The 12466-nt window shown below is 35.1% G+C and overlaps 2 protein-coding genes and 1 long non-coding RNA gene across 13 annotated transcripts in view; all 3 read right to left on the minus strand.

The window, feature by feature from the left end:
- LOC113435038 (uncharacterized) overlaps window positions 1-12466 on the minus strand; it is a 274736-nt gene that overhangs the window by 199873 nt on the left and 62397 nt on the right. The gene's annotated exons all lie outside the window — the stretch shown is intronic.
- XRCC3 (X-ray repair cross complementing 3) overlaps window positions 1-12466 on the minus strand; it is a 624633-nt gene that overhangs the window by 34629 nt on the left and 577538 nt on the right. The gene's annotated exons all lie outside the window — the stretch shown is intronic.
- PPP1R13B (protein phosphatase 1 regulatory subunit 13B) overlaps window positions 1-12466 on the minus strand; it is a 55638-nt gene that overhangs the window by 3426 nt on the left and 39746 nt on the right. For 4 of the 11 annotated variants that reach the window (XM_026698570.2, XM_087922245.1, XM_087922244.1 and 1 more), the window contains 9 exons: window positions 11747-11911; window positions 10643-10823; window positions 8202-8303; window positions 6025-6188; window positions 5276-5777; window positions 3481-4244; window positions 1912-2049; window positions 1694-1827; window positions 1379-1545 (listed from right to left, as the gene is read on the minus strand). In XM_026698570.2, coding sequence (XP_026554355.1) covers window positions 1379-1545; window positions 1694-1827; window positions 1912-2049; window positions 3481-4244; window positions 5276-5777; window positions 6025-6188; window positions 8202-8303; window positions 10643-10823; window positions 11747-11911 — 2317 coding nt within the window. The remainder of the gene's footprint in view (window positions 1-1378; window positions 1546-1693; window positions 1828-1911; window positions 2050-3480; window positions 4245-5275; window positions 5778-6024; window positions 6189-8201; window positions 8304-10642; window positions 10824-11746; window positions 11912-12466) is intronic. The other 7 variants (XM_026698573.2, XM_087922249.1, XM_087922247.1 and 4 more) reach the window with 3 other exon arrangements.

Raw genomic sequence — 12466 nt, forward strand, 5'->3', positions numbered from 1 at the left:
TTAAAATTTATTTAATTATAATTTATATAATTATAAAACATAAAAATCCCTTTTCTTCTGACCAGTAGTAATAAAGATGTAAAGGTTATGAACTTTGCATAATTATAATCAATCCCTACTTCATTGCTTCATCAGTAAAAATATCAGCTGCATTATTCATTTATTCATTTATTTGACTTTAATAAACCCCCAACTTCAATGGATTATGGGTGGTGTACAAACTCCAATGGACTTTGGGCAGTGAAAAAAATAAACAAAAACCATTTTTAAAAATTATCTTACTTCCTTTGCCCCTCAAGAAGACAAAGTTTAATGAAGGGGTCCTGGAACACAATTACTCTGCTGAAATATCCTAATAGTGCCGAAATGGAGACAAGCATTCCTTCAGATATCTACACCCTATGCCATATTTTGAACCAGCTGTAATTTCCAGGTGATCTTCAGGCACAGCCCCATGATAATTACATTGCAACAATCAATTTGTGAGGTGATCCATGCATGAGTAACTATTGGAAGGGCCTGCCAAGGAAGGTAGGTGTCATTGGAGTTGGGTTTTTCTGGAACGCTGACAGAAGGAGTGCAATGAGCACACAAGATGGACCTGTGCAATAGCCCTGGCCAGAGCTGCCACTTGCTACTTGAACAGTACTTGCAATTTTAGAACGACTGTAATGCAGCTCCATTCAAGGCCAGTAGCAATAGCACTTATACCGCTTTACAGCCCTCTAACCGGTTTACAGTGTCAGCATATTGCCCCCAAACAATTTAAACCCTCTCCCATACTGGCATACTTGCATACACATTTTCTTTGAGAGAAATGAGTCCTGGCTATCCACTGGCTATACTATGTAAAGCTGATAGTTTAAAGTGGCAGATACTGGAATCTTAAAAAGCTGTCAAAGTACTGAGCAAAGAAGGAGGAGCTATTATGCCTATCGACTGTTAAAGTGGCCAATCTAAACGAAAGCTTTCCTCATCTGAGCAATATTAAGAGGATTGTACTGCAATCTTAACATCTGAAGGGCACCAGATTGGGACAGATGGCAAGTGAACTTAGGTTTTCCATCTCTCAATTTAACACAAATTCAGATAAGAAAAATACCGTTCAAAAAATTATGTCTGTGTGCAAATATTGAAAAATATTTTTGTAATTAAGTATTACAGGTCAAGATAAAAATTGGTGAGTTTAAGACTTGTGGACTTCAACTCCCAGAACTCCTGAGCTAACATGACTGGAGGAGGAATTCTGGGAGTTGAGGTCCACAAGTCTTAAAGCTGTCACATTTGAAGACCCCTGTTATAGATCTTGAAATGAGTTGAGAAGAGACATTATTTAAGCTATGAATCTTCCAATTCTACAGGGAAACATGAAACCTACCATATAGGAACTGGGAACACTGAATATATCCTTCTTCCATCTCCTCACATTTATCTGCTGCAGTTTCTATATCGCTTATAGTTGAAGCAAAAATTGCTGCTCCAGATTCAACAAGTAACTTACAGAGGTGAACACTGTTGCAACTGGCAGCACAATGCAAAGGAGTCCTGAAACAAAGCAGATATTGGAAAATCAGTATAAGGCAAATAAAAGATATAAACAGATATGCTAAGATGAAACCAACTAGCATTTGGCTGCTAGCTTTTCTTCTCCAATTGTTAGAAGGGTTATTAATATATCACATTAATACCTTACCATCCATCACTGTCTGCTGCATTAACGTTGACCCCAAAATCCAATAAAAATTTAACTATGTGGTGATGGCCAGCACAAACTGCATTGTGCAGAGGGGTAATTCCTTCATCATTTGGTTTGCTGGGATCATCCACCTAGGGAAAAAAAAGTATGGCTACATGAAAATATTTTTATTTATTAAACAAAGCTGATGAATTTGATCCTGTTTCCCAGCTTACCTCATATATGATCCTTTGCACTAGATCAAATTCTCCCTCTAGTGAGGCATCCAACAGCAAGGCCAAGGGATTAAACTTTACCCGCAAGGTATGACCAGTTCTCTCTGAGTCTGGTTTCTTCAGGTTGGTCCTTTTCGTCTGAACAACAATGTGGATATCTTTAAACTACTTCACTGTGACAATATTCAATTTATCCAAATGAAATTTTATTTTTTTTAATGTATTTATTAAATTTATATATTGCCCATCTCACTATCTAGGTCCCATTCTTCATTAGTTATTAAATTTATACACTGTTCATCTCTATCTCATTATCCACAAGCTAACGAAGATTCAGTTTTCATTTCTAATCTGCTGTTAGAAGTTAGAAATGAACATGAATGAGTACAAATATAAGATGTATTCCAACTTGATCTTCACCTTCTCTTAAGTATGTATAAAATGCAACTGTGAGAGGGGTCTTGAAATCTTAGTGGACAACCAGCTAAATATGAGCCAGCAGTGTGAAGCAGCAGCCAAAAAAGCAAATGCATTCCTAAATTGCATTAACAGAGGGATACTATCAAAATCAAGTGAGGTACTAATACCACTCTATAAAGCCTTAGTAAGACCACACCTAGAGTACTGCATCCAGTTTTGGCCACCACACTATAAAAAAGATGTTGAGACTGTAGAAAAAGTACACAGAGCAACCAGGATGATTAGGGGTCTGGAGACAAACATATAAAGAACAGTTACAGGAACTGGGCTTGGCTAGTCTAGTGAAGCGAAGGACCAGGGGAGACATGATAGCAGTGTTCCAGTATTTCAGGGGATGCCACAAAGAGGAAGGGGTCAAGCTATTTTCTAAAGCACCCGAAGGCCAGACAAGGAATAATGGATAGAAACTGAACAAGGAGAGATTTAAGCTGGAAATATGGAGAAACTTTCTGACAGTGAGAACAATCAACCAATGAAACAGCTTGCCCTCGGAAGTTGTGGGAACGCCATCACTTGAGACCTTCAAGAAGAGATTAGACTCCCATCTGTCAGAAATGGAGTATGGCCTGCTTCAGCAGGGGGTTAGACTAGATGACTACAAGGTCCCTTCCAACTCCGATTATCTGTTATCTGCAATATGCCATATTCTCTCAATACAACTGAAAATCTACTTGAGCTATTCTAGAATCTTAAACTTTGAACACTGGAGAGAGAATCAGCTTTTTATTTCTCTCTCTACTGCTTAAAGATGTGTTGAATTATTGGTATGACCTACTTTTGTTGGCTACAACTGGATTGTGGACAAAAATCCTCAACTGAAAGCTTTAAAGTATAGCCTCTAATTTATGAGTCATTAAAGACAGATACAACTCATCAGAAAACTGCTAGACTTCCTGTCGGGAATATTGTTAAGCTTTGTCAAGCTATCATTATTCGACTGATGAATTATGCTTTCAGCCTTCCAAGTCTCATGTTAAGTCAGCATTGGAGAAGTTTGCCATAAAAATGCTATGGGCATTGACCAATTAAAAACACATTCACTAAAAATATGTTTTAAAAATACGTTATTCCTGTTTTGCTGTAACTTACCACAGGAAGTGGAGGTGCAGGAGGAAGAACAGGTGGCACCTGCTCTTCATCATCATCATCTGAGGAACTGCCCATGGGTGTTGGGCTAGGAGGCCGCTCTATAGGAAGAGCCATAGCAGGGTTGTTGTTGTTATCATCCTCAGTTGTCTCAGGAATTTGATTTGTAGTTTCTACACTGATCAACTCCTCAGTTGCAGGAGAGGGTAGTTCATTATCATTAGCATCTGATGAAGGCTCATCAGAAAGAGGAACTGTAGGAGATACTGACACGGGACCCTCAATATTGCCATTAGTATTCATATTCCCATTATCCACGTCTGCCAAGGTACCGATGAAATCTTGTGAGTTACTTGACTCATAAAAAGGGGCACTTTCTATTCCTCCTGCCAAAGTATTAAAGCGCTGGTATAAGAGTTTTTGAATATTTGGTCCACTGGGACCTTCTGGCTCTGTGATAGAACTTCGCTTCTTCAAAGGCCTAGGAGCATTGGCGAGTTTCCTGCGAAGAGCTTCAAGATCAGCATCACTTTGGTAACGAAGGGGTGAATGAACAATAGGAGTGAGCTTTGTCGGACTGAGGGGACGAGGAATGTTTTCTACGTTACTGTTCTCCCCAGAGGATGGAGCGCTTTCTTGCTCTTGCTCTTTTTCACTCATATCATTTGGTGCTTGAGACTGTGATGTACTGGCAGGCAAAGATCCTTGAAGGAAGGGAAGTGGTGAAGGAGATGTTGAGCCAGACTGTACAACAGGTTTCCCATAGACTGAAAAGAAAAGGTAATGGAGGGACAGTTAAAAGTAAACTAGAATTATATAACTTTAAATGGAAAAAAAAATCAAAATTACTTATCCTAGTGGTTGACTTGTAACATTTCCTAATACACATATATAATTTTCCAATCCCTTCTACATTCTTCAAAAATTGAAGTATCCTGAAGAGAAAGAAATTATAATGCCAAACATGTCTGATTATTTCCCATGTTTGATTTATTTTAGCCCCCTTTTCTCTCCTTGAGGCTGAACAGGTCAATTTACATTTTAATCCTACTTCTATTATTTTCTAGATCTTCCTTTTTATACTCTCTTTTTTTAAGACTAAACTAAGTGTCACCAAGGCTTTTTATCTCATATATACATAGAGATTAAAATGTCTTTTCATCTCATATGTACTAAAAGTTAAAATGTCTTTTTATCTCACATATTCTGAAATGAGAACAAACCCTACTAGCACTAATACAGCCAGTATGGTGTAGTGCAGGGGTTCCCAAACTTGGCAACTTTAAGACTTGTGGACTTCAACTCCTGGAATTCTGGGAGTTGAAGTCCACAAGTCTTAAAGTTGCCAAGTTTGGAGATCTCTGGTCTAGTGGTTAAGGCACCAGGCTCAAAAGCAGGAGACTGGGTTCTAATCCCACCTCAGCCATGAAAGCTGGGTGATTTTAGGCCATTTACACTCTCAGCCCAACTCACATCACATGGCTGTTGTTGTGGACATGTTTTCCACTTTGAAATATTTGTAAAAATAATAAAGGCCGGATAGAAACAAATAAATAAATTTTAAAATGTTACCTAGTTTGGAAATGAAATGTCTACAAGAAAACAATCAAGCTCAGAGAACACCAAGGACCTCACTATACATAGACATACATACGTATCTTCCTTATCTCTTTGATATACATCTCAGAATCACTGTTCACAATTATTAAACTATTAAACAAATCAAGTCTGATCATAATTCTTAAAGGGTTGCAACTTCTAAAGCATAGCCAGAAAATGTAGCATAAAATTATTCTACCTGCTTTAACTGACTTATTTAGCGTACTATACACAGCTTGTTGATAGTTCTTTGGTGGAGTTGCTTGCTGTAGATAGACTGAATATATGGAACTTGAGTTCACAGTTTGTGGCCCTTTTCTAGGAGACTGGGGCCTGGAACCTTTTTCAGCTAAGAAAGGCCTAATGGCCACTGTTAAAGGGAGATCAGGCCTGTTGTCACCGCCTGGAAATAATGGTGCATTAGAAGGTTGGTATGTTGGACTTGGAGGCACAGATATTCTCTGCTGTATCTGCTGTGAAGAACTTGGTTGGTGAATGCTGCTTGTGGGTGGTAAAGGAATAGGTCTTTGCCGGTTCACTGCTGTGGAACTAGGCCTTGGCAGGCTGCCATCTTTTCGTCTTTCCAAGGAATTAGTGGAACCTGGTCCTGAAGGAATAGAGCTTGGATAGGTCCCATAGTTTTGAGGCAACTGTTTATTTACACCAGGAATAGTTGGTGGTATTTTGCCCACATCAAGACTCTAAGGAAAGAAGTTTTAAAAGGCTGGTTAGACTGCTCTATTCCACAATGAAAGCTAGATAACTGAAATATAAATCTAATGATGAGATGCATACAATTTTGCCAAGGAGCACCATAGTATAACATTTTAACAAATGAGTTGTATACAGATTCTGTACCAAATTGTAAAAGCAATGAAAATTTTAATATTATGTGAAGCAAGAGGAAGTAAAGAAGAAAGGGAGGAAGGGAAGGAATAAAAAACCCACCAGTTTATCCGTGCTTCCTAAGCCTGACGATGACAACGGTTGACTGGATATAGTTCCTTGTTTTAAACTTGCATCCATGTTTGATTCCTTCCAGTCTGTATTTGAGAGTTGTGGTGGTTTTACCACAGCAGTTTGTTTAAGTGCAGGCCATGTTCCATCATTAGCTTGAAAAAAAAGGAAAATGTTTCATTAAGTATATGTTTGTGGAATAAATCAAATAGATCTAGACAAAAAATTTACATTAAAGAAATAAAAAGTAGTGACAGAGAAGCCAAAAAACAGATGTACTTTTAATTCTAAAGGTTCATTATTTTTGCATTCTTCTGTTCCATACCATGGTCAAATTACAAGAGGCTATAAACATATTCATATCAAAAGAAATACTTGTTATTTAAAATAGCTACATTCAGAAGATTTGGCTTCTTTAGTACATTATAACTGATAGAAAAGGCAATGCTATAGTTGAAATTCTCTCCTATGGTCAGGGGTAAAATAGTGCATTTATAATCAGTGATTTTGCACAATGAATTGTACAATTTTGCTTACTTAAAAGAGTACAATTTAAATAAGACCCGTGACATTAATTCTACAGCTAGAAATCACTTAAATCAGAATTATTTAATGGCATTAAAATGTCTAAGCATATAAGTTAACTTAAATTTCCTGCCTTAAATTTCTACCTATTTTTACTTTGATAGGCCAAAAGCAAGTCTTTCTAATTTTTTCAATCATGATTTTGTGCTGAGAAAAAAGAGAAAAAAAGTTCTATTCATGGAATCTAAAATGAATCTAACAAAATAGTAATTGCAAGATTTTTGAAAGAAGAATTTCCCAAAAATGTGATTAATTACATGCAGTACAATACTCATGCAGTAATAGCAAGTTATGGTATAGCCGGATATAAAAGATGTTTCTTTTTCACTTTAAATGTTTAGGAGGGGATTTAGGAGAGTATATAAGATTCTGCTGAAAATTGTTGTAGACTATCTGCTCCAAATCAACATTTAATACCCCTTAATTTAGTATAATTTTTCTGGTTCATTATTACAAAATTATAATCATGAATTGGTCCTTTATCCGGATTTGGGGATTTTACATGTCATGGGATCTGGTAAATTGATGAACTGTCTCTCTCCCATAATATCTGCCCTGTAGGATTGGTGTGTCCTGGATTCCTTCAATTAAGCAATGCAATTTATTAGAACCCCAGAAGCACATCATCTGTTTATTAGAAGAGCCATGAAGTTCCGGCCTCTGCCTCAGACCTTTGGGGAAGGAGAAGGAGGCCTCTTGCTTCATTCCCTCTGTCTATCATACTTGTCATGTTTAACTTCTATCTTTATCTTTTATCTCAGTTTTACTATAATTTCTTTGATTGTTGTGAGTGCCCAAATCAGCAGCATACAAGTTTAATAACTTATAATATTAATAAGAAAAACACTGATTGTGCAAAGAAGAAACAGTAGATTCTATACTCATATGTAAGCGCGCTCGTGCACGCGCGCACGCACACACACACACACACACACACACACACCGATTAAAGGGCATGTTTGGGAAAAACATTTTATTCTAAAAACAAGCAACTCCCATATTCATAATTGCTGACAAATTTACTTCATGTTACTATATATGACTTCCAGGAAAAGATTCTGCTGAAAATGAAATTTAGAATGTACAATTTTGTGTCTTAATTTAACTTATTAATTTAAAGCTGGAATAAACCACACTTTTTAGTTAATAAATGATAATACAACTAGAATATAACTACAAATTCTACACCATTAAAATATGTATATTCTTATAGTTTTGATAATCTGACTATAACTATATTTCTCTCCCATACACATGCATGATTTTCAATCTGTGTGATTAAATACATTTTGTGATTTTATACTCAATCACCCAATATGTATATATTATCAATTATTACTGAATAATCTTATTTTAATTAAATTTCTTCTTAGAAAGATAAGCCTTTGAAAAAGCTGAATAGAATGCAAAAACAGAGAATAATATTAATAAAATTAATATTAGCAATTTTACAGATTTATCTTCAAATTTAACATGCTGAAAAGTAATCAGTTGAGAATGAAATGACTTGATTTTTGATCGGAGAGTTAAAAATAATTGAAGAATATAGTTGGTTTAAATGTATTACGGTTTGTAAAACATACATTTCCGAAACTGATTAGTTTTGTTTCTTGGATACCATGTAGAGCTGCATTCAGGCCTGACATCAAGGTCTGATACTGTCCATGACCACCTATAACCATCATCTAGGATAGTACAAAGAATCAGAAAATGAACTATCTCTACCCACTCAACCCACCAACCCTGCCACCATTACCACAACAATCACCTTAACTCCATGCCTGCTTGCCTAGTAAGAGGAAATGTGGGTGTTTTTTTTTAATTATAGCTGAAGCAGCATCCAAAATATTTTTAGACACATATCTTTAAAAAGTGACATCAAATCTACAGCTTAAAATCTGTCTTGGAAAGTTTCATACTCAATTTAATAACAGAATATATATTAAAATGTAGGATAGAGACATGGCAAATTCTGGCTTGTGGAGTCTGTGTTAGGTTTTCTTTTTTACTAAAATTCCAAGATGTATTAGCAAAACACAAGAGCAGAATACCTAACTGCAAAAAAATGACTGAATGGTAAAAGGATGAAGTGAGTCAGTTATTTCTGCACTCCATAGAACATAATATCCAATATACTCAAATACAAGGTGTATACTGGTATAGTTCCAGGTTTAATTTAATTATATGAAAAAATTCAAAGTAATAGCTGTGAAAATTGTTTCCTCATTTTCATTTCAAGCAAGACATATGCAGATAGTCACATAAAATAAACATAAGACAAAGCACTTCAAAGTCTCTTCAGTTTGATGCCCTATTGGTGCCCAGTTACATGGCAACAGATGGCCAATCTCAAAAAATTAAACCTTGTTTATTACTGGAATGGAGGACATCATCACAAATTCCAATGGTTATAACTAGATTAAGAAGTTGAGTAAATATCCTAGAAGACAGTGAAAAAGCACTTTTGCACCGCTTCCAAAAAACTCTAATTTTACAGTACTTGAAGAAAACTTTATTTTTCTTTGTCCTTTGGTGTGGATGACCTGCTTTCTGAAACCTCCAAAGGGAATTCATAACTGTTTCTAACATTCTTAAGATCAAGAATGAAACTATAAACTTTCTTTTATTCCTGATTTAATTTTTTTTTAAAGCCACAAACTATTCTAGTCAGAAAGGTATTCTAGGGTTTACAAAAAGATTAGTTTAAAATGTTTCTAAAATTACATCATTTGTTTTGTTTGAACACAGCAGAGAATATAAGTAAAGGTACGATGAACAATGTATGTCTGTGGAGATTCTCAGCCATCCAGGTCATGGTTGTCTCAAATGTGCTTTTTCAAAAGGCAACGAGACTGTTTTTTTTTCCTTGAGGAAGAACAAAACATTTTGTTTCTTGGATGATAAATGAAACATTTTGTTCTTCTTCCACAAGGAAAAACAGTCCAGTTGTCTTTTGAAAAAGCACTTTTTGAGATGCACAATGCATGCATTCATGTTTCTTTGGAAACGAGATTATCCTCAGTACTTTGAAAGTGGCATCACTGTTAATGTTTACAAACTATTCTGTTTCTTCCAGATATATAAAAGGAGTATTACAATTTGCTAATCATTAAAAAGTCTGAATCATTTTCTTTTCATTCCTCCTCCCAAAAAGTCATATGCACATTTATCTAAAATATACAGGTGGATATGCAAAATCTCTAAACATTCTTTTCTGTTGAACATGTATGTATCTGTATATAAGACTTCACATACCCATATTAAAATTTGAATTTCTTAATTAGTCAATAATCTACAAATTCATAATGCAAGAAAAGATATATGTGTTGAGTGAACATTGTATACACAAGACTGAAGAGAGGGAGATAACAGAAGACTATTATCATTATAATGTTTAAATCAGAAATCTTCTGTAGATTTGGAGTTTGTACACCATACCTATAGTTTGTAACTATAGGAAATAACTAGATGTGGTCACAAATAAAAATAACAGAAAGAATAGATTATGGATAAAATTAAAAAATGAATGATAAATGATATGTAAAAACAAAAAACCCAACCCCACCCCAGAAATTATAGAAAGAAAAATGTGATATTTAATATATTCTGTTCTATATACTTAGTATATAATCTTTTCACAAATTGTTTTTGATTTAATTTACTAGCAAAAAAAGGCTAACTTTCAAAAAGAAGCATATATGTAATTATCATATACATGACTGAACAGCAATCTTTCTGTTTTTGAAAAAATATTTGTTATAATGTTTTAATTCTATTCTTCTTGCAATTAATTTTCATAGCAGAATTGTATAATACTGCACATCTAGAAAATCCATAGAGGTACCAAACAGAAATATGAGACAGAGATATTTATCCCAAGATTATTAAAATCAAAGAAAGTTGAAGGGGCCATTTTGCTTTATATCAATATTTTATCTCAAGAGATAGAGGGGCCATCTCAAAGAAATACTCCTTTATCATCTCCCTCTGTACAGAACAAGTAGAATCAGTAAGAGCTACTTACCAGATTTGGACCTTCCATGAGTTGTGCTAGTATTAATTGTGAGGGACTGTGGTTTTACTGGGTCAAGTGGTACAGCATAGTTGTTGGAGCTAGGAACCTGAATGTATGGCCCAACTGCTGCAACTCTGCCTGAAGCATTCAGTGAGGACTGTGGTGAGGAAGTTCCATTTATCCGATTTAACTAAAAATAACAAACCAAAAGTTGTGTTAATATGCATTTGAAAAAATAAATAAAAGCTCAAAAGTAATGAGTGCCATCTACTCCATTTTCCTCATTTCAATCTTACTGGATATTTTAAGAGATAGCACATTTAAAAAAAATAATTTTATGATGATGTCAGGCACCCCCCCACCCCCCAATAATGTGTATTTCTTAAAAATAGTAATGCCTTCAATGCTGGAAACCTTAAATCATTCAATATCTACTTCAATAGAGAAAGAATGATCAGATATTATCTCAGATATAGATATAATCTATTTTCTTCCAGTTGCAAGGTTGAAGAAACTGTAGCCTTTCATATGTTACAAAAGTACAGCTGACAGATTTCTCTCGTGATTGGCCACAACCCCTGAAGATTCTGCAAATTGTGGTTCAGCAAGTTATAGATTGTCAGCGGTTCCCCACTCACATGCTACTGCTTTTAAGTGAGAAGGATGTGGCTAAAAATATTAATAGATAGCTGAAAATCAAGGAAAATCAAGAGAGGCGGAGGAGATAATTTCTCCTTTGGAAAGATGGTGGCAAGCAAGTTTAATAAAAAAGTAAATACAATTTCTATTTTACTGTTCTAACTATAAAAGTGTTCTCTGTGAGAATTAGTATTTTTCAGATTACAGAGCATTCTCCCTAAGTTTTCATGTGTTTCATACATTTCACTCTTTTATGCAATATTGAAAATAAACCCCAGATTTTGCCAGCATAGCACATTTTTAATCACACATGCGTATCTGTGGTGTGAATAAATATTTTAAAAAGTTATACATTCTCAATAACTTAAAGAGTATTTCTGTAAGGTATTAGAATGCTACAGCTGCATAAAAATGTAAATTCATTTGGCTTTACAGAACTCACTGAAATGTGGCCCTTTTAATAGTTTATCTTACAGGGATGTTTTCTTTTTGACGTGCCTCAACTTTTTTCTTGTACAGGCGCTCGCGTAGCTCATTGATTCGTTTGTCCATCATAGCCACTTCCATGTTTCGCTTGTTCAAAAGTTCTTTTTGTTGCTGAAGTTTAGTATTCTGTTCTTGATTAAGCCTGTTGCGAATCTATTTTTAAAAAAAATATCAAAGTTGATCCAAATTTACTCACAGATACTTAATGTGAAAAGAATTAAGATCCAGCAGACAAGATTGAAATATATACGCTATGAAATTTGTTTCATTTAAAAACATGTGAAATGACAGTAGTTTGTGCGTATCTCAGAAATTTTTGAATCTCAGTGGTTTGAGTTTCCCAAACCTAAACCTTTTTCAGGAGCTGAGAGAAAAGTAAAGGAATTTTCATTCACTTAAAGTGTATCAATGCAGGGAATTGATCTAATCCCATTAGAATTTCAGATCTAGCTCACTGCAGACCAACTTTTGCAGAGCTAGAAACCTGTATGTCTGTTGCACAAAGACCAAAAATAATCTGTGATCATATGAGGTTTTAAACTAGTCAGACAATGTCAGAGTACTATCTAAATTGTGTGAGCTAATATCAAGAAGTTCATTCTAGATCTCCTAGTATCCTACTGCTACTGCTCAGCTCATTTCAGAGGTGAGCAAAAAAGTGCTGGCATGTAATTTCCCTCCTCATTCTCTGCTTATTTCTGACCTGAC

Source organism: Pseudonaja textilis, chromosome 1 (assembly GCF_049901715.1).
Source record: "Pseudonaja textilis isolate UNSWEBS1 chromosome 1, rPseTex1.2, whole genome shotgun sequence".
Taxonomy (NCBI): Eukaryota; Metazoa; Chordata; class Lepidosauria; order Squamata; family Elapidae; genus Pseudonaja; species Pseudonaja textilis.